Source organism: Gekko japonicus, unplaced genomic scaffold, assembly GCF_001447785.1.
Source record: "Gekko japonicus isolate JY-2015 unplaced genomic scaffold, Gekko_japonicus_V1.1 scaffold502, whole genome shotgun sequence".
Lineage (NCBI taxonomy): Eukaryota > Metazoa > Chordata > Lepidosauria > Squamata > Gekkonidae > Gekko > Gekko japonicus.
Genome location: NW_015169186.1, coordinates 834,402 through 857,800, shown reverse-complemented (window position 1 = coordinate 857,800; position 23,399 = coordinate 834,402). Strand labels below are relative to the sequence as shown.

Below are 23,399 nucleotides of genomic sequence, written 5' to 3'. Positions count from 1 at the left end.
AGGAGGAGGAGGAGGAGGAGGAGGAGGAGGAGGAGGAGGAGATTGGATTTATACCCCACCCTTCACTTGGGAGTCTCAGTGCGGCTTACAGACTCCTTCCCCTTCCCCTCCCCACAACAGACTCCCTGTGAGGTGGGTGGGGCTGAGTGACACAAACTGCTCTTTTTCAAGGACAGCTGTGCCAGAGCTTGTGACTGACCCAAGGTCACATCAGCAGGTGCAAGTGGAGGAGTGGGGAATCAAACCTGGTTCTCCCAGATTAGAGTCCACACACTTAACCACTACACCAAACTGGATGTTGAATACTGGCAAATATTCTCCAAGTTGCCTATTAGATGTCACATTTAGGGATGGGCATGAACTAAATTACAAACCAAAATTTATCACCAACTGGGCCCGGTTTGTGTTTCATGAACCTTGGTTCATGCCATCTTGCCCTCACAAGCCCTCACGAACCTCCCATGTATATCCCTGGTAGGTTTGTGTGGTCCCTGTTGGAAGACATGCAGGCACTGCCAGCAGGGCTTGGAGAAGGCATGTAAAGAGACTATGGTCCCTTTAAATGCCTTCTCCAAGCTGTGCCATGGCAGCAGCGTGACTTGCAAAGACCATTTAAATGGATCCCTTTAAATGGGTTTTGCAAGCTGCATTGCCACCACCACTACAGTGGCATGACTCACAAGTTCCCTTTAAATTTCAGCATTTCTGAAGCGGGGGGGAGTGAAAAGGATCGCTGGAACAGCTTGCATCTATTTCAGCCGAACAGGCTGGAGGGAGCAGGAGGGAGCAAAAGGAATATGCCCTTTAAATGGCTTTTGGAAGATACCCCCCCCCTCCATTCTGCTAGCATCGCCAGCAGAAAGGAGGGAGGGAAGATTCACGAACCTCAAGAACTGAACCAGTTTGCGAAATTGGGGAGGTTTGTCCTGGTTCGTGGATGATGGGACCTCACAAACCACAAACCAGAACGAACCTCCATTTCCCCAGCTCATGCCCATCCCTAGTCACGTCCCATTGACTGCACTGACACTGGGCAATCCACCTTGAATACACAGTTCAAAAGGTGGATGATAGACAAAGTTAATAAATCAATAAAAACAAAAACCTGGGTCACCACGGAAGATTTCTTTATGGTCCAAAACAGACATGACCCAGATCACAGATCTCAACTCTTCTGTAAAAGGCAAACTGCAAAAAGACCCAGGAGAAATTGGGGAGACAGTGGCTTAACCCTTTCTTTCCCAAGACAGCCGACTGAAATTGCCTCACTGCCATTCCTTCTCCTCCTGCCCACACACACACGAACACATGAAGCTGCCTTACACTGAATCAGACCCCCCCCCTTGGTCCATCAAGGTCAGTATTGTCTACTCAGACTGGCAGCGACTCTCCAAGGTCTCAGGTTCAGGGGTCTTCCCCATCACCTCCTGCCTGGCCATTTAACCGGAGAGACCAGGGACTGAACCTGTGATCTTCTGCATGTGGAGAAGATGCCCCACCACTGAGCCACGGCCTTCTCCTCCTGCCCATCCTCCTCTGACAGCACAAGGCCTGATCTCCAGTGAGAGGGCCCATGCCGCATGCAAACAGCCTCGTGTACTTGTAAGTCACAGAGATCACCAGCTAGTTTGCCTCTAATAATAGGGCACTTTGGGTAAATAGCCACAACCAAAGAACTGTCTGTGCACCCAAAATAAAACGCAAGCAGGAAATGTGCTGTGAGATTCCAATATTTACTTCATAAGAGATTCTTTTTTAAAAAACAAAACAGGCTGTTTTCAAGCAAACTTCACAAGTTAAATCCCCCCAAGCAGAACAGCCTGGGCTTCGGGTGTCCGTCTCTCCAGCCCACAGTCCACTTTGACAGCCGCTCTGCCCTCCCACAAGGGCCCCAGAGGTCCCTCCTCTCTGCTTCCAAAGACGTTCCTTCAATCTTTTGACTTGTTTGCTCAAGCAGAGCCAAGGTCTGTACATTTAGCTGTCAGCACTAGCACCGCCAGCAGACCCAGTTACAACCTACACTGTTTTCTCAGAATCGCGGTCTTGCAAAAGCGAGAAGCTTAATTTAAAGCTGCGTGACAGTTCTGCTTTAAAAAAGAGAAACCCTTTAAATATTCTAAGCAACCACACAGAACACAAGGTTTTTCCCCCCAACACGAACGCAAGAAGCTGCCTCGAACGGAATCAGACCCTACCTGTCCATCAATGTCAATGTTGTCTGCTCTGGCTGGCAGGGGCTCTCCAGGGGCTCAGGCAAAGGGGATTTCACATCACCTGCTGCCTGGTCTTCCAACTGGAGAGATCCTGGGACACTCCACATGCCCATGAGATGCTCTGCTACGGAGCAGCAGCCCTTCCTCTTTCCACTGTGTTAACTTTTCTTTGGTAATGACCCGATTCCTAAGCTTCACTTGGGTTCCATGCATATGTTTGCATTTAGCTAATCATATATAATTCATGCATATTGGCAAATATTCCCCCAACTGATGACCTGGCAGAATGGAGGAGAATGGAAGCAAGGCAAATTCCACCAGCTCTCTTGGACCAAAGGCCGTTTGGACACCTCCGGCTCCAACCCAGAACACAACAGTGAGCAAGCCCGTCCCGGTTCCTCTTTGGACCTGCTGGTCTAGTCTACACACTTTCTACTGTTTGCTGTTGGTTTTCATGTAGGATAGATGAAACTCATAATAAAAAACACGAGGCTGCTAAGTATCGCTACCATATGCCTGGTTTCACATCCACGATCTCACGGACTTGGGCAGAATTAAGCGCTGGAAAAGACCCTCCACTCACCTCCGCCCTCTACACATTTTCTGATGTAGGCAGGAAGGGGGTAGCGGGTGATGGCAGCCATTGCGGATTCTGTGAGCCACGGTGAGGTTTGGTAAGCAGGATTGCTTCACTGGGCCATTCCACCTATCTTTAAGTATCTATTAAAGCACCCCAATACTAATGTATTGTATATATAATGTAACTGGATGTATAACTGGAGAAGACCCTGATGCTGGGAAAGACCAAAGGTCAAAGAAGACGAGGACGGCAAAGGATGAGATGGTCAGACAGTGTCATAGAGGCAACAAACATGAAATTGAGCCAACTTCAGAGGACGGCGGAAGACAGTAGGGCCTGGTGGGATCTGGTCCATGGGGTCGCAAAGAGTCGGACTCAACTGTGCGACTGAACAACAACAACAAATACTAATTTTTGTTCTACCATCCATAAAACATATAACAGCCTGATTCCTCAGAGAAATGGTGTCGGTCCCTACTGGTTCCCTTCTGTCATTTTCTCCTGCGAGGAGGAGGGGAAGGAGAGGAAGAGGTGGAGGGAGAGGAGAAGACACCTTCTCTCCTTCCGTGGCACTGCTTTTATTTGCGCCTTCTTGCTCTCAGATCATGTTTATCATCTCTGACCTCTTTCTTAGTCATGTAGGCCTGTCAATGATAATGGAGGGAGAGGAAAGGGGAGAGCCACGCTGGAGCCCTCTTCTCGTGGTTGAGGCTGGAGGTAGCGGTGGGGAAACGCTCCCTCCAGCGGTGATACTTGGCTGGGCTTCCTGGCCTTGAGAAGCAGAAGGGGATTCTGATGAGCCTAGAGAACTTCTGCCACAGGGCCTGTTCACCCTGGCAGCCTTGGGGGCGGGAGAGGGCCTGCTGCTCACATTCCACCCCTGCCAGGACCCCAGCGAGGAGGGGAGAGCAGCGGCTGAAGGAGAGGCAGTCAGAGTCGTAGCAGAGGTTCGAACTGGAGGGATAATGGATGAGGCTGTTGCACTGTCCTGTCGCAGTGGCTCCACTGTGGAGGCTGCCTGGGAAGGCTTCGTCCACTCTGAGGGCAGTTTTTTTCTTTTTTGCTTTGGGTGCTGCTGCTGCAGATCGAGAGGCGTGAAGAGCCAAGGGCAATTTTGTAATGTATCCAGTCCAGACCGCGTGGCTGGCTTGGGCTCCACGCGGTCAGGCACAAACGTCAAGCTTCACTCCAAGAGACAATGGACTATGCGGATCCTAGCCCGCTCCAATCAGGGGGCTAGGTTCCCGGCCGAGAGCCTATGGGACTCTCGGCCACTGTAAATAACCTATTGGGAAGTGGGGGGGGTGTTTTGGGTGGCGGTTTCTCGGGGAATATAAGCCGGCCTGCGAGCCGGCCAGAGTCGTCTTGTTCCTGATCGAATAAAGTACGCTTTGCTGAAATCACTCTCCGTCTGCGTACTATTGATGTTTTGACCTAGTGTCCTGCTAATTCCTTAATGAGGTGAGACAGCTGGAAGCTCGACCACCAAGGAGTGGCAGCCTTTGAAAAAATGCCCTGCCCACAGAGCAAGGAGGGGGCACAAGGCACACAAGGATACCTCCCCCCCACTGGCTGGAGAACTATTCTGATCTGTCCACAACAAAAGGGGTGTGGCCTTGCGTACGTCCCTTTTCATCAGGAGGAACGAATGTCCCAGGAAGGTAGGGCATCCCTAAAACAGGCGGGAATGGCCACTCCGCCTGCACTTGGCTTCTGCCCGGATTCCTCTGCTTCTTAGGGTAAGAGCCCTGAAAAGGACTCCTGGCAGGTTCCAGGGAAACCACTCTCTTTCTCCTGCAGTTCTGACGAGTCCCCCCAAAGAACCAACGTTGAAGCTGGAGGGATCTGTTGCATTAGTCACCTGATTTCTTATCCTTCTCAGTGTTCCTGCCCTGATCCTTTGCTCAGCTGCTCACAGAACAGCTTCAAGAAGGGCCTGAATAAACATAAGCAAAAGTCCATCACTGGCTCTTAGCCACAAGGCACAGGTGGAACACTCTGTCTGGGGGCAGTGATGCTCTGTCTTCTTGGGGCCTGTGGGGGCAACTGTGGGAGGGCTCCTGGAGTTCTGGCCTCACTGGTGGACCTCCTGATGACAACTGGGTTTTGTCCACTCTGTGACACAGAGTGTTGGAATGGATGGGTCACTGGCCTGATCCAACATGGCTTCTCTTATGTTCTTATGTCTGGGGCAGTGATTCTTGGTGCTTGGGAGGCAACAGGGAGAGAACTTCTGGGGTTCTGTCCCTGATGGTGGACCACCTGATGGCACCCGGGTTTTAGCCACTGTGTGACATAGAGTGTGGAACTGGATGGGTCACTGGCCTGATCCAACATGGCTTCTCTTATGTTCTTATGTCTGGGGCAAGGGATGCTCTGTCTTGTTGGTGCTTGGGAGGCAACAGGGAGAGGGGTTTTGGGGTTCTGTCCCTGCTGGTGGACCACCTGATGGCACCCGGGTTTTGGCCACTGTGTGACACAGAGTGTTGGAATGGATGGGTCACTGGCAATGCTCCCTCTAAGCTGTGGAGTCCTGTGACCAAAAATCCTACTTTGTGAGCTACTGGCATTACAGTTGTGAGCGAGCGATTTGGCTGTTGTACGAAGTAGTTTGCTCTGGAGCCATCCTTCCTAAGCAAAGACAAAAATGTGTGAGCTGGAGGCTAAAAAACTGTGAGCTAGCTCACACTAACTCAGCTTGGAGGGAACACTGGTCATTGGCCTGATCCAACATGGCTTATCTTATGTTCTTATGTTTGGGGCAGTGATGCTCTGTCTTCTTGGTGTTTGGGGGGGGCAAGAGCGGGAGGGTTTCTGGAGTTCTGTCCCCACTAGTGGACCTCCTGAGGGCACCCGGGTTTGGCCACTGTGTGACACAGAGTGTTGGGCTGGCCACTGGCCTGATCCAACATGGCTTATGTTCTTAAGCTACACCTGTCAGTAGTGTGGCTGCTGCCGCCACCAGGGATCCTCCGGCAGACACACCTGGAAGGCAGATGGGCAGTGATGCGTGGAGTCAGAATCACTTTAACCTCATTGTTTCTGTATACCTCGTGATTGCTGATCGAAGGATTTTCAGCGCATAGCACACCTAAGAGGCACCACGTCAACTGGTCTTTCGGAACCATCATCAATAACTATTTTAATCGGACTGGCAACTGGTGCCTTCGCCAGGACCCTTTGCTATAACAGGAGCAGGGGCAGATATTGCCACAAAAAGCTGCATCAGAATTGTTGAAATATCTTTGACAATGGCCGCTGGTTGGTCAGCAGCAGCTTAAGACTTACTGTTGTTCTCTGCATATATCCTGATCACGGGCATCATTTCAAAGAGCACCTTGGGTTTCGAGTCTATGAGTTTCATGTTCCTTTTGTCCCACCCAGCTCCTTCTAGATAGAGGCCGTAGACATAGACTCCTTCAGCGGGAGGAGTGGTGACGTCATCCTTCATCCACTTGGTCACCTCATTGCAGAGGACTACACTGTCCAGGGCCCATCCTTTATTGGCTCGGGTAATTTCCTGTACAAAGGAATAAAGTAGTGAAGATCCGGAAGTGGGATTTCAATGGGCCAAGAGTCAGTCATGATGTAATGCCTATAAAATCATCAATAAGGCCAGTCCTGCTTACCATAGCTAACTGGGAATCAGTGAGGAGTAGCACTTAGAGTGATGGATTAAAATGTTTGTGGAGATCTGTGTTCAAATTCCCACTCGGCCAGGAAGCTTGCTGGGTAACGGGTAGGCCAGACACAAACACTGTGTCTAGCCTACCTTAGAAGGTTGTTGGGAGAATAAAATGGGGAGAACCATGTGTGTTTTCCTAATTAATTAATTAACTAATTATCGTACGGCATTGAGTGCAGTATAGCCAGGAGATCCTAAGTTTGTCTGGCAACCTGAACGTATAGCTCTTTTAGCATTTTGCACCACTAGGTGATGAGCTAGACTTATTTTGGGGGCTAAGAGAGCTCTAAAACAGCTGTGACTGACCCAAGGTCACCCAACTGGCTTCATGTGGAAGAGTGTGAAATCGAACCCAGTTCTCCAGATTAGAGCCTGTCGCTCGTAACCACTACACCACACTGGCTCTCTTGTGTTGTCCTGAGCCCCCTGGAAGAAGAGCATGCTAGAAATGTGACTGCATTCTTTTTCTTTCTTTCTTCTTCTTTTTTTTGGTATACCATTTCCCCATATTGTCCTGCTTTACAGACATCAACCCTCACACATCTCATGACAAGTCGATCCATCCTAAAGGCTGCAGAAAACTTGACCACCGGCTTCTTGACTGAAATATGAACCAGGCGCCTTTTGTTTGGTCTCGCAGCCCTGAAACGTCAGACCCACGAGTCCTGAGCAGTCCCAGTTGCCGAGAACTCAGTCCCAAGGAAGGGGCTAAACCAACAAATCCTTCCTGGAAGACCCAACTGTCGGGCCCAGTTCAGGTCTTTTAAATGTTGTCCTCACCCGAACAGAAGCCCCCAGGTGCTGGCAGAGCTCTCGCTGGCTCAGGCAGGCTCCAAGGACAGAGTGCCCTTCTGCAGCCCTTCCTGCCAAGAGAGCCCCACTGTTGGCACAGCCTCGCCCTCTTGGCAGCCTTACTTGTTCTCACTGCAGTCCAGAAAGGAGGAGGAGGAGGAGCCATAGACTGACTCCCCCCCAACATCCAGCCTGGGAAGAAGCCAAGGCTGCCGGGTGACTGAGGACAGCCGGGGCTCCCTCCATCCTTTGCACGGAAGACGGGGGGCGGCTGCGAGGGGCCGCCGTGGCAGGAGGGTCTGCAGTGCCGGCAGGAGCCGCGGGACAAAGGCCTGCCTCTCCACGATGATGACGTGGCTTTAAAGGGCGACGTTAAGAGCTGGGCTTAAATTATGCTCAGAGGGAAAAGAGGTGAAGTCTGGTGGCCAATTTAATTCCCTGCACAGAACTCAATGGCTCCTGCCAAGTCCAAGAAGCAAGTTTTCTGCTCCTTTTTATTTCTGATTTTGGCTGTCAGAAATGCCTGGAGAAAGAAAGCTGAGCAGGCCTAGCTCTTTCGCAGACAGACCACGGCACTCCAGAGTGAGCTTTCTCCACCCGGCTCACATGGATAAGCAGAGGAGATGCGCAAGTACCGATTATGGAAACCAGAGTAAAGCCCGGGCCATGCAAAAGGGGTGCCATCTGAAGGTGGCAAAAGGAACCCAAACCGGTTTGTAGAAGAAAAAAAGTTATCTCGAACATACAAGGCCACATTATACTGAAACAGACTCTTGGTCTGATAAGGCCAGTCCTGTCTGCTCTGACCAGATGCCACTCTCCACGGTCTCCGGTGGAGGAGGAGGTCTTTTGCATCACCTCTTCCCTGGATCCTCACCCAAATGCAAAGGACTGAACCTGGGCCTTCTACGTGCTTACTGCCCGTGAGCCACCCTTCTCTGCCACTCAGATGGCAAGGGGGGAAAACACCAAGCGTAAATGAGGAAGAGATTGGAGATTTTTTTTAGTAGGTGCCCTTTAACCTGTCTCATGGCAGTCAGAAATCCTTGAGGGTTGAAAAACCCCGTCATCCAAAAGCAGTTTGGCCGCCCCTCAAAAATCCAACAGTGAAACTGGTGGTTTCTTTCAAGAAGTTCAGTAAACCAGAAGCCAAGAGTGCTGGAAGCCCATGAGGCCTAGAAACAGAAGAGAAAAAGAAAAGATTTTTAAAAACAATATTTGTTTTTAAACAATGCGAGTAAGGCCTGAGCTGTACTGTGGCCATAGATTGTGTTGTTTTTATTTTAAAAAATCCTGATAGAATTTAGAGATACTAAATCGATCAGTTCATGTCTAAGACACATGCATCATCCTGAAGAAAATGAAGACGTGAGCCGTGATTCACAAAAGCTCCCACCACCACCACCACCACCACCACCACCACCATCGCCACAAATTCGACCAGTCTGCAAGGGGCTCCTGGCCTCCTGCTCTTTTCTGCTGCTACAGACAGACTGACACGGCCGCCCATCTTGATCTACATCTTGATCGGTAGCTACATCTTGATCTGTATTCTTCAGGTATCTGAAGACGTGAGCCGTGACTCATGAGAGCTCCTCCCCAGCCAAAATGTGGTTAGTCTTGAAGATGCTCCTGGACACTCGCTCTTTTCCACTGCTCCAGACAGACTAACATGGCGGCTCATCTTGATGCATCTCCCTGATACAGATGGTAATGGTGGAAGGCAGGACATACAGTCCAAAACAGCCCTGGATCCAACACTGTTGGTTTCCCTGACTGGGAAGGAAGCAGTACCCACCTTCCGCCAACGTTCAGGAATCCTGGCATCATACATGCAGTCCAAAGCATCTCTGAGGTTCTCACTCATGATGATTGTTCCATCAATGGCCAGCTTCAAGTCTGCCAGAGTGTTCCGCACCAGGGCAATAATCCTCTGCATTCGGTCTATCTCCTGGCGCAGGAAGATGTTCATGGGCTGGAATGGCCCCATATGCTGCAGCCTCTCCTTTACCTGAAATGAGAATATATAGAACATATACATATCGACAGCATTTTTTAAAAAAAATAACTTTGTTTAAATCAGGTGGGTAACCATGTTGGTCTGAAGCAGCAGAACTGTCATGCCTGCCCTTGACTCAGCCCCAGAGCCAGCTCCTGACAGCCTAAGAGGGGAGGATTCAGTGCCTTTAAGAGCTGAAGAAGCATCAGGATCTGCACCTACTGTAAGTACGGAGGAGGATACACAGCAATCTGAGCCAACTACAGGACGGTTTGCACCTGGGATTGAGCAGGCCATAAGCAGCTCACCACCTGCATCTCCCCCACCTGTAAGCCGGCTTAGGGATAGGAGACGTCAGGATCTGGCTAGCCAACGAAAAGACGCACGTTCAAGAGGGCAGAGATCCTTGAGCCCTGAGTTTTAACAGCAGCCAGGACCTCGCACAAAGGTGCTGAGTTAATGGGCCAGAGCACTATTTAGTAGGGCCTCTGGCCATGAGCAATTTGTGCTGGCAACCTCGTTCATAGAACCAGAAGCTCTGCACCTTGATTCCTGTTTGACTCGGTGGCTTTTGGACCCGGCTGGTGTTTGGACTGCGCTGGCTCCTGACTTCCAGCTTTGAACCTGACCACGCCCTTGGCTTTGCTCCCTGTACTCTGACCTCTGGTAACGTTTGACTACGGCTTTGTCTGGTGTTTTGGGACTTGTTTAATGCTCTGCTGACTGCTCTCCCGGCTGACCTTTGGACTTGTATTGTGACTCCCCCTGTCTGCCTACCTCCCTGGCTCTACCGTAACAAGAACAAAGTTTGAGTCCAGGGGCACCTTTAACACCAACAAAGTTTCATTCCAGGGATAAGCTTTTGTGGAATAAAACTTTACCCATCGTAAAGGTGCCCCAGACTCAAACTTTCTTTAAATAAGACAGTTCTAGGGAGAAATGCAAGGCAGCTGATGTCATGGTCTTGCCTCAAAAGGTACATAGTCTGCAGGGAGCTTCTCCAGCATATCATCGGCCAGCCTTGCGACCACGGCTTCTCTGGTCTCTCCTCCCCCGCTGGAGCTGTCTTTTGGCTGGATGCTGAGAATAGTGTCCAGCACATCTTTGGCAAGTTTGCTCTGGTAAGTGATGTCTGCATTGGGATGCAGCCCAAACACTTCTGGTGTGTCATAAGCAGGCAAGCCCTGCAGAGGCAAAAAGACAGAGAAGGAGCCCGATACGATCGTGAAGCTGAAACTTGAAAACAGTGACAGTTATACAAATAAGGATATGTAGCCACAGCAATAATGACTAGCGATGTTATGTTAAACTCCCTTTTATTTATGTTTTTAACAGTTCCTTCAGAAAGTGGTTCGGTTGCAGGGCTAAAAATCAATTTCAATAAAACAAAAATAATAACGAAAAATTGTACAAAGTCGCAGATGGATAAAATACAAAAACTGTCTAAGATGGAAATAGTAAAAAGAATTAGGTATTTAGGAATCATCCTAACGAATAGAAACATTACCTTAAAAGAGGACAATTATGATAAACTGCTTAGGGTTGTGAAGAATGACTTAGAAAAGTGGAAAGATTTAAAGATCTCGTTGATGGGGAAAATTGCAGCTATTAAAATGAATATTCTGCCCAGATTTATATTTTTGGCACACAACATTCCAATAATAAGAAAAATTACTTATTTTAAGGATTTTGAGAAAATCTGTAATAAATTTATATGGAGCAATAAAAAAGCGAGGATCAATCGGAAAAATATGCAGGATAAAAAAGAAATGGGAGGCTTCAGAGTACCAAACTGGAATCTATACTACAATGCAGCCGCACTGACGTGGATAAAGGAATGAATAACATTAGAAAATATTAGATTACTAAAACTGGAAGGACATAATTTAGCAATGGGCTAGCATAAATATGTGTGGTACGAAGAGGACAAAAGTACTAAGAATTTTACACAACACACAATAAGGGGTTCACTGATGAAAATATGGAAAGAAATTAAAACACGATATTATCTTAAAACTCCAAAATGGGTGGCTCCAATAGAAGCTCTAACAATGTCAACATTGATGGACAAATATAGAATAGTATCATATGGAGATTTATTAGATAAGAACAACAATCTAAAAATGGAAGAGCAAATAGCGAGTCAGAGCACAAAATTTACTTGGTGGGAGAGAACGCAGTTAGTCTCGAGATATAACATAGATAAGAAAAAAGGCTTCTACAGTGAGAACAACGAATTAGACAAAATATTGTTGTCATCCAGTGATAAATTAATTCAACGATTCTATAAACTGTTGATAACAGATTACATGATAGGGGAAGAGATCAAAGGAACTATGGTAACTTGGACGAAAGATTTGCATAAAACATTAAGTGCTGAGCAATGGACAAAGGTGTGGGATTCAATAAAGCTAATGAAAGCAATTCCATATAAAGAGAATATCTATAAGATGTTCTACAGGTGGCACTGGACGCCTGAGAAATTAGCAGAATGTTATATAAACACTAATAGAAACTGTTGGAAATGCAAGAAAAATGTGGGGACATAAATGCATATGTGCTGGGGATGAGAAAAAATACAAAGATACTGGAAAAAAGTCTATAAGATGATAAGTGAGATAACAGGCACTCAGATAGCGTTCACGCCAGAAATTGCTTTATTGAATATTTTTCCTGACACATATACCCTGTTTCCCCGAAAATAAGACCTACCCCCAAAAATAAGCCCTAGCAGGATTTCTATGCATTTGTGGTATAACCCCTAGTGTGTCTTCTTGAGAAAAAATACATATAAGACAGTGTCTTATTTTCGGGGAAACACGGTAGCAGGACAAATAAATATATAATAATTTACTTCGTTACAGCAGCAAGAATATTAATAGCCAGTAAATGGAAAAAGGATGAAATACCTTCAAAAAAAGAATTAATAGAGAGGATACTTTCAGTAGCTGAAATGGATAGACTAAGTTTATCATTGCAGGGTAAAAGAAAAGAAGTTTTTGATAAACGTTGGAAAATGTTTTATGCATGGTTGGACAATGTGTATAAAAATGACTCAAAAGAATAGTAAATGTAAGGCGTAATGTAAATGAATAATGGAAAACTCAATAAACAAAAATTTCAACAAAGAAAGTGAAATTAAAACAAGCTGCATTAATAAAACGTGCCAAGGTCTGGATAAAGGTCATCGCATGAAAGAGTTCAGGGGAAAGTATGGGAAACCATGGACTGGGGGAGGGGGAAATAAAAGAACAATTCTTTATTTAGAAGAGTTTATTTAAAAAATACAGACGTAATATTACATTCAGCACTGTTGCAAGTATCTCTCCTTATATATAACTGAGTAGTGGGGTGGCACTTTCCAGCTCTCTCACTGGTTGTGCAACGCGCTCCATCAGCCATTGGCCCATCAGCCACCACTCAAGAGAACTCACATGCCATTGGCCGGGTGCTGAATCTGCTCCTCTTCCCCGCCCACTCCCACCTCAGCCACTGTTCCCTATCAGAATTACTGGCAAACGGCTGTCTCTCCCGACAAAGACACTTCTCCTGCTTGGCTCCTCTGTGGAACTAACTTTTCCCTCAGTGGCTGCTGGTAGAAGGAAACCCTTTCCAGGCCTTTGTGAGAAATTCATTGGGGCCCGTCCTGACTAGGGTTGCCAGGTTGGGAAATTCCTGGATATTCTTTGTCTAAGGAAGCCAGTCTAAGGAAGCCAGAGTTTGGGGAGGGAAGAGGCCTCAGCTGAACAGAATGCCATAGAGCCCACCATCCAAAGCAGTTATTTTGTCTGGGAGAAGGGGGGGAGAGATCTGTTGTCTTGAGTTCAGTTGTGATACCCGGTGATCTTCAGGTTTCACCTGGAGATTGGCTACCCTAGGCGTAGCAGTTAGCGCTTCAGAGCAGGGTCTGCCAGGCAGAGATCAGTTCCCCAATGGCATTATACCCTGCTGAGTCCTTCCCCTTCCCAAAACGATTCCCTCCACAGGATCCACCCCCCGACTCTCCAGGTGTTTCCCTACTCAGAGCTGGCAACTCTACTTTCCCCTCAGTGCCCGTTGCTAGGCAACCAAGCTTGGTTCTGTCAGTAAAAGGCCTTTTCCATGCCTATTTTGGCCTTTGGGAGAAAACTCATTGGGGCCAGCCCTGACTAGGGTTGCCAGCTTCAGGTAGGGGAATTCCTGGAGATTTTATGGTAGAGTCTATAATACCTGGCAATCTTCAGGCTCCACAGGAGGTTGGCTACCCTAGGCGTAGCAGTCAGCACTTCAGAGCACAGTCTGCTAGACCCAGGTTCTTGCTGTGGAAGCTGAATAGGTGGTTTTGGACCAGTCACAGACTTTCAGCCTTACCTATCTCACAGGATTGTTGTGCAAGTCAAAAGGGGGAGAAGAGAATGATGTAAGCTGCTTTAGTCCCCATTGCAGAGAAAAACTGTACTTTTCCTCCTGGGAAACAGCAGCAGAAGTTCACACCCGCCCCCTTGCAGCCATTTTCACCCAGCACCACTTCTGGGCATCACCGTTCAGGAAACCCGGCTTCCTGGGCAGAGACCTCACATGGCCGAAAGGCTGGTGTTTGGCCAGCTGCAATGAAGTCGCTTTGCAGCTCTCTTCCCGGCATACGTACTTGCTAATTTCACAGACCTGTATGTACTGAAGGTAGTGATCCACGGTGGTGCACTTGGGGATACTGTAGCCTTTGTAGAAGGAGAATTCTGGACTGAACATGTTTTCACTGAACCAGACTTTAGCAAAAGTGTTCAGCAGCCTTTTGTCGTAGTCATCCGTAACTCTTCCCCCATACTGAATCTCTCCGATCATGTAACGAACTGTGTTCCAGGACACCCCCTGAAACAAAAGTTCAAAAAAGCAGATAGCAGCAGTCTGCTAAAAGGCATCTTCTCATAAACATGCTACTGTGTGAGCATTCCAAGAATCTGGGGAGTTGTGCCTCCCACTCCAGAGGTGTCATGCCAAGTCTGGCCTCATTCTCACTTCTTCGGGGCTGTGCCACTCCAGACTTGGTGGCCATGGTGGGAGGGCTTCTGGGGTTTTGGCCCTGCATTCTAATCACCCAGAAAAGGGGCACTTCAACAGTTGTCTGCTGTTCCGTGCCTGGATGAACGTAAAGCCCGGGCTCTACCCAGTGGAATTCTAGAGTCTGACTGCTTCAGGAATAAACAGAAAAAAGAAATACAGGTTCCTTATTGTAAGAGAGCGCCATCCTAGACTTAAACACACACACACACACACACACAAACTTGGGTTTTCTAGTGCGCTATCTAAGCTAGAGCGGAGAGAGATTTTTAGAAACCAAGTCGAGTTCTCGTGGTGGAGATAAAGAGAGAGAAGGGAAGTGAAGTGACTGAAAGGAAGGAAACCCTAAGAGTGGTGGGATAACAAAGGGACAGCCCAGGGGGGTGGCCAAAGGAAAGGGAAAAAACCTCTGTAGCCCTTGACTCCACAGTCCTCCCCTGAGACTCCAAAGCCTACAAGCAACAATGCACAGCCTTTCCTTCCTTCTAACGCAGACCTTGCCGAAGGAGCACAGGTGGGACTGAATCCCAGAGTTCCTCACACTGGCATCAAAGTATTTTAGGGTTAGACAAGAAAATGTGTGTCGCCTGTCTGATATATTGGTGTGTGTGTGTGTGTGTGTGTGTGTGTGTGTGTGTGAGGGGGGGGGGTGCCTTTCCTTTTATCCAAGTCCTTTTCACTCCCTGATTTGAATTCAACTTACCCGAAACTTCACCAAGTCTTTTTTGTTTTAAAAAAGTTTTGTCTCCCAACTTACTTACCCGCTTCATTTACACCTTGCCTTTCTCTGCAGTAGCAGCCCCAAGAGGCTTCACGCCTTTCCCCTCGCCTCCCTCTTGCCCTCACAACCACCCTCCCTGCGAGGCAAGAGAGGCCGAGAGTTTGTGGCAGCCCACGGTCATCCGGCAAGCTTCCCTGGGAGAGCGGGGACTTGAACCTGGGTCCAATGCTCTCACCCAAGGGTCCCCAACCTTCCTGAGCTTGCAGGGACTTTTGGGATGTCGTGACGGGGCGGGGAGCACCCCCCCCCCATGGCTGTTGCAGGAGGCGGAGCCAAACCGCAAATGGCTGGTGCGGGAAGTGGAGCCAAACATCGTACCTCCCTCCTCGCTTGGCAAAAGAATCACAGCAGGGGGATAAAAAGGAATGAAGGAAATCCCAAGGGGAGGGATGGGAAAAGGAACAAAAAGGAATAAAGAGGAAAGACCGAGGGGGGAATGGAACCAGCCGCTGACTAAGGAAAACACTGGTGCTTGCCACTTGCTGATCGTATCGTTTCTGTGGCTGCTATTGCAGCAGAAGACCCTTCTGTATGAATGAGGGTGGCCAATGACGAGCCCTGCCTTCCAGGGGCTCTGCCCACTTTCTGAAAAGATCTGCGGGCACCAGGGTGCCCATGGGGGCCACTTTGGGGAGCCCTATACTCTAGCCATACTGGCTCTCTATGACCTGTTTCCTTTCATAGGGAATAAGCAAGGCCCTCTTTTTTGGAGAAGTCGGCCCCACCCCTCAGACTGCTCAGCCAGCACCACCTCAGGGACCGAAGGGAGGGAGGAAAGGCTTCGCCTTCCCTCAGAGGAGGGTCCCTGTGGCCTGTGCATGCCCCAGCTGAGAGAGGGGGAGGTGTGCAATGGCATCTTCTTTGAAGCACCTGATGGTTTTATCATCTCAGGGTTTCTCCGGTACCCTCTGTCCTCACCACCCGGGCCAAGGGAACTCCCTTTGGGTCATCACAAGTATATGCAAAGCCTCAGGAATGCACCTTGTGCAAACATAACGCTATTTCGAATATGACAGTGCTGGTGGTCGAAAATGCCATCACGTTGCAGCTATCTTGTGGTGACCCTGCATGGTTTTCAAGGCCAGAGACGTCCAGAGGTGGTTTGCCATCGCCTGCCTCTGCGTTGCAACCCTGGGCTTCCTCGGTGGCCTCCCATCCAAGGACAAACCAGGGCCGACCCCGCTTAGTTTCTGAGATCTGATAAGGCTGGGCTAGCTTGGGGGCTTAACCTGCTGCCAGACGGTTGTTTTGACGCAAGTGCCGCCTCCTACCTTTTTGATGTCCATGTCGTCCAGATGGTTCTGCACAAACTGCACCGTGGCATTGAAATCAGCTTGGTTGAACTCATAAGGAATGTTCCACCCCAGAGGCCCAAATTTCCTTCTTTCCTGAACTGTGGAATGCAGGAAGGCTACAGCATAGAGCATCGGCTTCCACTGGACCATGTTGCTGACATCCAAGAGATCCTGGCTCACCCCTGTTACCAAAAAATGGAGAGGCGTCCCCATAAAATAGGACTGTTACACGGTTTCCTGTGAAGCCTCGTGGTGCTCTCTCAAGGTGCTTTTCCTCCCCTCTCATGCAGCAATAATTGGCACAAAAATCCAGACACTCTTCCCCAAGCGTGCCCCTATCTGCAGATCGGAGCCACACTTGCACCAAACAGAGGTTTTTCTGCAAACTTGAGTGACCACCTAGGTTTACAGAAAAAACTGAAAAGTAGGTTCGTATTATCATATATGGTGGAGGTGCGAAAAAATGGTTAAATTTTGGAAAACCATAAAACAATTAATTGTAGAGATAGTTGAAATAAAGCTCTCGGGGGAACCAGAAATATACCTGTTGAATATGTTACCAGAAGGGATAAATCATAATGATTTACACTTGATATTATATATCCTTACCAGTTCCAAAATCCTTATAGCTAAATGTTGGAAATCAGATAAAATACCAAGTAGAGAAGAATTAATTATAAAAATTATGGAAATAAAAGAAATGGATAAAGTAAACATGATATTGTCGGGAAAGGACGAAAATGTGTTTTTAAAAAGATGGCAGAAAGTAGATAGATGGTTGGAAAAAATGTGTAAAGGAAACTCCAAAGTATGATGTAAATGAATATACCCTTGTGCTATTATTTTTTTGTTATGGAAAAAAATTAAATAAACTAATTAAAAAAAAAAAGAAAAATCTGAAAAGTTAAAAAAAATACATGGGAGTTTAAATTCCTTCAAAAGTTAAAAAAGGCACTTTCTGCGCAAGCACAGAGAACATTCTTTACTAATCATCTCCTGCGATGGCGGCAAAGCATCCTGGGGGCCACGCTAGGCCTGGCAGAGGCAGCCAAGAAGCCCAGTGGCAGCCCTGGGAACAGAGGTGGCCGCAAGAGAGACCAGGAGCTGCACTGGGCCCGGTGGGAATGGCAGGAGAGGCCCGGAGCCACGCTAGGCTCTCCAGCACTGATATGGGGGGGTTGGGGGTAGTGAGGCAGCCAGGCAGCAGTGGCTGCTACAGTGTGGAGGGGAGACATGGTACTCGCGGAGGGGGGCCCTTCCGCCTCTTAGCTGCCAGTGACGGGGGAAGAAATAAAGTTACGAGAAAGAAGGGATCCCCACCCACCCCCCGCGACTATTGTAGGTCCCCACTTGTCTTATATTTTAACAGTTAAGTCAGCCACATCTTTGGATACTTGAATCTGGTGACTGAATCTGTGAAGGGGCACAACATATCCTTCTGCAAACCTGAAAAGGACCCCAGATTTCCAGAAAAAAATGTGAAATCTAAAAGAAAAATACATTGGGTAATCTAAAAAGTCCAAAAAATGATAGAAAGAGCAGCTGTAGATTTTAAAAACTGATATCCTGCGTGGCTGTTGCTAGGCACCCACAGTATTCCAAGGCTGGGTTCTGTGTGTAAAAGGCGGGGTGAGGGGGCAGGGCCCTTTCCAGGCCTGTGTTGGCCTTGGAGGGAGGGAGCCTCGGGGCCAGGCCTGACTAGGGCTGTCAGCTCCAGGTTGGGAAATTCCTGTAGATTTTGTGATGAAGACTGAGGAGAGCAGGGTTTGGGGAGGGGAGAGGCTTTGACCAGATATAATGTCAGAGAGTCCACCATCCAAACTAACCATTTTCTCCAGGGGGATAAATGTTTATTGTCTAGAGTTCAATTGTAATTCTGGGGGATCTCCAGGTCCCACCTGGAAGTTGGCAGCCCTAGGCCTGGCAGCACTCTCTGAGTGACATGATACCACCTGACTTGCATGACTCACCAAAGCCTGGCTGCTTGCTACTTCTCAACAGCAGCCACCTTATGAAAGCCAGTGTGGTGTAGAGATTAGAGCTTCCATGTGATGGTCACCTCCAGATTTGACTACTGTAACTCGCTTTACACTGGCCTTCCCTTGAGACTGACCTGGAAACTTCAGCTGATCCAGAATGTGGCAATGTGAATCCTGACGGGAACACCAAGGATGGCACATATACAACCACTGTACAGATACACTGGCTTCCAGTGGAGTACCGAGTCAGATTCAAGGTGCTGGCATTGACTAGGGGTGTGCAGGGGGGGGGAATGTTATTCAGGTATAATAAAGCTGGATTTTGGGGGGATTCCCGAATATACCTGAATACCAATACCAGTATTCTATTGGTACCTGAAAATGTTTGGTATTCCCGAAGATTTTCGGGTACCAATAGATTGTAGTCAATGGCAAAAATCTTTTAATAAGTGTTTAGGGGGATGGGGGGGAGGAGGTTTGAGGAAGAGGCAACAGATTTGTACCGTAACTGCTGGAGCCTCTCCCCAAAAGACCCCCCAAGTTTGGAAAGGATTGGACCAGGGGGTCCAATTCTAAGGGCATCCAAAGAGGGTGCCCACAATTCTCCACTGTTTCCTATGGGGATGGGGAAAAGGCAGGCAGCAGTGTCTCCCAGAGAAAGCTGGGAAAAAAACTGAATTTTTTTTTGGGGGGGGGTTCAGCATTCAGCATTCGGCAGCCAAATCAGCTCAGAGGATCTGGTTTTGTAAGCCAAATACCCGAAAAATGCCGAAAAACGTTTCCCCGTTTTTTCCCCCGGTTCAGCTTTACTGAATGCACACCCCTAGTATTGACCTTTAAGGACTTGAGCCATCTGGGACCAGCATATCTCCAGGACCGTCTCCTCTGATAAGTCCCCGGGAGAGCATTGCGCTCTCAGTAATCTGCCCATGAGATGAAAGAATAGTCCAGAGGAGGTTTTTAAGTTAAATTATAGATGCCATCTGGAGATTGGGAAATTAAGATAAACCGTTTGTTGATTGTAATCGGTATTTTTGTATGTTTTAATCTGTTGTAAATCTAATAAATAATAATAACAGATTCTAATAGAAATCTAAATATAATAATAATAATAATAATAGTTGTTGTTGTTGTTGTTATTGGTATTCAGATTAGGGTCTGCAAGACCCAGGTTCAGGTCCCCAGCTTGTGGTAGAAGCTGGCTGGGTGATTTTGGACCACTCACATACTTTCAGCCTAACCAACCTCACAGGGTTGTTGTGTGGATAAAAAGGAGGAGAGCAGAATACTGTAAGCTGCTTTGGTCTCCACTGTGGAGAAAGACCATAGTTTTCCTAGGTAGAGGCTGCAGAGAGGAAGGTGACAGAAAACTGAAGACAGAGGGGCAGATAAAGGTAGGTTGGCTGTCGGGTTGCAAGGAGACGGGTTTGCCAACTCCAGGGTGGGAGGTTCCTGGAGACTTGAGGGCTGGAGCCCTGGTGTTTGAGGGGGGAAGGGACCTCAGACAGGCATAATGTCATGGATCCCACCCTCCAAAGCAGCCATTTCCTTCAGGGGAACTAGCCCTAACAATCCCCACGTGCGGGTTGGCGATCACCCAGAAGGACAACTGTTCTCCAGATGTCGGAGATCAGTTCTCCTGGAGAAAATGGCTGCTTTGGAGGGAGGAGCCCCATGGCATTCTATCTGGCTGAGGCAGCTTCCCTCCCCAAACCTCACTGTCCCCAGGCTCCGCACCCCACATCTCCAGGAATTTCCCACCCTGGAGCTGGCAGCCCTCAGTGGGGGGACTGGTCTCTGTGGCCGGGAGCTCTGTAGTGAGTCCCAGAGAGCCGCCCCCGCCGTTGGAAGAAGCGGGTGGGCAGCTGGGAGAGTGATGGGAGGGAGACAGAGAGAGCGATGGGGGGGGGGGAGGCCCAGAAAGACAGGAGGACGTGGCAGGCACAGAGGAGAGGAAGGGTAAGAGAACAGGTAGCAGGAGGAAGGAGGAGTGAGAGACGGAGAATCAGGGCGAGAGGGGAGGAGGCAAAGGTGGGTGGGAATGGGATAGCCCTTGGGGGGGGGGGGATCCACCGCCGAATCCAAGAAAGATCCTGCTGTTAGGTGCCTAGTTAGGAAAAACTACCCTCCCCTTACCATTGTACTCCTAGCTTAGATAAAAATTGTGTGTCTGTAAACCGCTCTGAGCCTCATGGATAGGGCGGTATATAAATCGCAAATGTAATGTAATGTAATAGCTGTTCCCACAAGTTTCTTGCAGGTCCCCACTTTTAAGGCCCTAATAATCACAGTACTTATCAATGTGAAATTCTCCCCAACAGATCATTTGAGAGTTTTTGTTTTTTAAATCCAAGATGTTAAATTTAAGGTATCACTTTACAACTCAAGAATGTGTCCATTTTAGTTCGGGGGTCGGGGGGGAGAGAACATGGGAACCTAAAAGCTAGAATTCTCCCACCATCGAACCTGTAAATAAAATCCTCTAAGGAACCAAGGAACGGTGAAATTTCCTAACATCATGCTAGTAGTCATCCACAAATGTTTCCCCACTAAAATAAAGCCAAACGTGCAGTTTTCTTTATAATATATTTGTGCACTGATTTTCAAAAGTTCAAATAGGTCGAAGAGGTCAAGCATCTGGAAGAAAATTAACAGTTGGCAACATTATCACCTAACCATTGCTTCATAGATCTGCCCACATTCATTTATAAGGGCTAGCTATTTTTTTTAATACCTGAACACCCCACTCTTCCAAAACTCTCAGTGGCTTACAGCACCTCTATTAAATCTATTTACCTATAAAGGTCCTACGTAACCCACACACACACACACACTCCCTCCTACAAATTTTGTCTACTGAAAACAATCGTGTCAATATCAGATGACCTCATAATAACACCCAAAGGGACTTTGTGCAAAAGCCTTCTTAAGAAGTTAGGTCTTACAGCCGTTCCTACAAACCAACAGGAAAAGTCAGCAGTGACTCTCCTGTGGGAAGCTGTTCTACAATCATGGACCTATAAGCTCAAACTGGCCACCACATGGTCTTTGCTGTCAAAGACACATCATAAGAACATAAGAGACGCCAATGTTGGATCAGGCCAAAGGCCAATCCAGTCCAACACTCTGTGTCACACAGTGGCCAGAAACACCAGGGGCCCTCAGGAGGTCCAGCAGTGGGGCCAGGACACCAGAAGCCCCTCCTACTGCCCCCCCCAGCACCAAGAATACAGAGCATCACTTGCCCCAGAGCCCCTATCTATTCCTTGTGGCTAATAGTTCAGAAGGATATCCTAGTTCAGAAGGACGGACAACAGTGACTTTTGGCCTTACGTGTTTTAAAAATCATGGGTGAGCTCCTGAGAAACCCATTGGACTCCACTGACTTCTGCCCTTGTCAGAGAACCGGGATTTTTCCCCACAGGGAAGGACACTCACCTCCATAGGTTCGCTTGAGGCCAGCTTTGAGTCCTTGAGGAGGTTCATTGGTGAATTTAATAGACATCTGAAGAAGCGTGATGGGAAAGTATTTGTGAACCTCCGTCGTCATCCACAAACGAAAAGCCTCGTGAATGTTCTCGGTTTCCACAATGGTGTCCATCAATTCATCCATAAAGTCAAGGCCCAGGTGACAGTTCTGCAGAAGCGCCCACCCACCCTGGGGAAGGAAAAACCTTCAAGTGAGACTTGGATCTCCTCTCCCACTCTCCCAACAGGGCCTACTACTAGATACTTTCACAAAAGCGGGGGTGGGTGGGTGGGTTGCTGAATCAAGATTTGGGTGAGCAACCACCATTATTTCAAGAAGCATTTTGTGTATTAAGATCAGTCCTAAATTACAGCCGTCAGCTGATTACCACGGACATAACACAAATGTGCGTCACTTCCAATCAGAACAAACAATAGATCATCACCCTGCTGTTTCCTAAATGTCATTAAAGTTCCCTCAATCATTCGCACGCAGCTGGTTTTAAAAATTACATCTGTTACTGTGTGATCACTGGTGATAGTAGGTCATGTATACGAATCAGTCTTAAGCTTAGACTAGACACACAACAGCCTTGCATCTCTTCCGCTTCCATCCCCCTTATAATACCTAGTTTATCACAACACCCAACCTGTTTCCTCTGTATTCTATTGGCTGTCATTTGTCGGGGAGGCAAAACTTACAACGTGCCCCATATGTCTTAGTTTACTAGATATTGACGGTGACCATTTGATCTTTCCAGTCTCTAGTTCCAACTTTAGGAGCCAGAGTGGAGTAGCCCTCAGAGTGCTGGGCTGGGGAGACTTGGGGTCAAACTTCCACTCTGCTAAAAGGGTTGATTGATCAATCTAGATCAAGGCACTCATTGCCAGATTCACCCACCTCACAAAGGTGTCCTGAAGACAGAATAGAGGAAGGAGGAAACCCCTGAGCTTTTTTGAGGAAAGGAAGGACAGAAATGAGACAGACGGAGGAGTAAACTGGTTTTTCATGGATTAGCAGCCTCCCCTCCCTTTTTTTTTTGCTGTGCTCAAACCTAGTCTGACACGTTTTGGTTAAATGCCCATTTCCTAATAAATGCAAAAGCGGACACAATTCAGGGTGTGTCTTACATGCGCCATAGTTTGCTGCAGAAGTTTGCGTGCATGGACCTCCTGTCCTTGGCCCATGGAAACATAGCGAGTCTCCATCTTCAGTCTCTTGCCCAAAGCAATGATGGAATCCGTGGGATCAGACCCCATGGAAAGGAAGCAGACGAGAGGGGTGCGTGGGTCAGACTCCATCCAGGTCTTCTCCAGGTCTAAGATGACGCCTTCCACATATTTTTCCTCCATTGTATCCATAATGTATTTCCTAGCCTAGGGGAAAAATGAAAAGAACGGTGCAGTTTAATTTTTACACTTATCGGTATACCAAGTATGGGCTCCCTACTGAACAGGTAATTATTAGAAGAGCTCATGTCCTCAGGCGAGCCAGCTCCCCACCTCCATCGTTCCTGAATTACAGGGAAGCCGCATGGGGGGGGGGGGAGGTATCAGCTTCAGGGGAGAG

General features: G+C 48.0%; 1 protein-coding gene across 1 annotated transcript in view; it reads right to left on the bottom strand.

Moving 5' to 3' along the window:
* The window catches only part of DNAH5 (dynein, axonemal, heavy chain 5), a 187,207-nt gene that overhangs the window by 539 nt on the left and 163,269 nt on the right, over nucleotides 1-23,399 (bottom strand). Inside the window, exons 72-79 of the mRNA XM_015416182.1 lie at nucleotides 22,961-23,206; nucleotides 21,800-22,019; nucleotides 16,359-16,564; nucleotides 13,914-14,117; nucleotides 10,238-10,453; nucleotides 9,069-9,281; nucleotides 8,293-8,445; nucleotides 6,082-6,313 (exon numbers count right to left, since the gene is read on the bottom strand). Coding sequence (XP_015271668.1) covers nucleotides 6,082-6,313; nucleotides 8,293-8,445; nucleotides 9,069-9,281; nucleotides 10,238-10,453; nucleotides 13,914-14,117; nucleotides 16,359-16,564; nucleotides 21,800-22,019; nucleotides 22,961-23,206 — 1,690 coding nt within the window. The remainder of the gene's footprint in view (nucleotides 1-6,081; nucleotides 6,314-8,292; nucleotides 8,446-9,068; nucleotides 9,282-10,237; nucleotides 10,454-13,913; nucleotides 14,118-16,358; nucleotides 16,565-21,799; nucleotides 22,020-22,960; nucleotides 23,207-23,399) is intronic.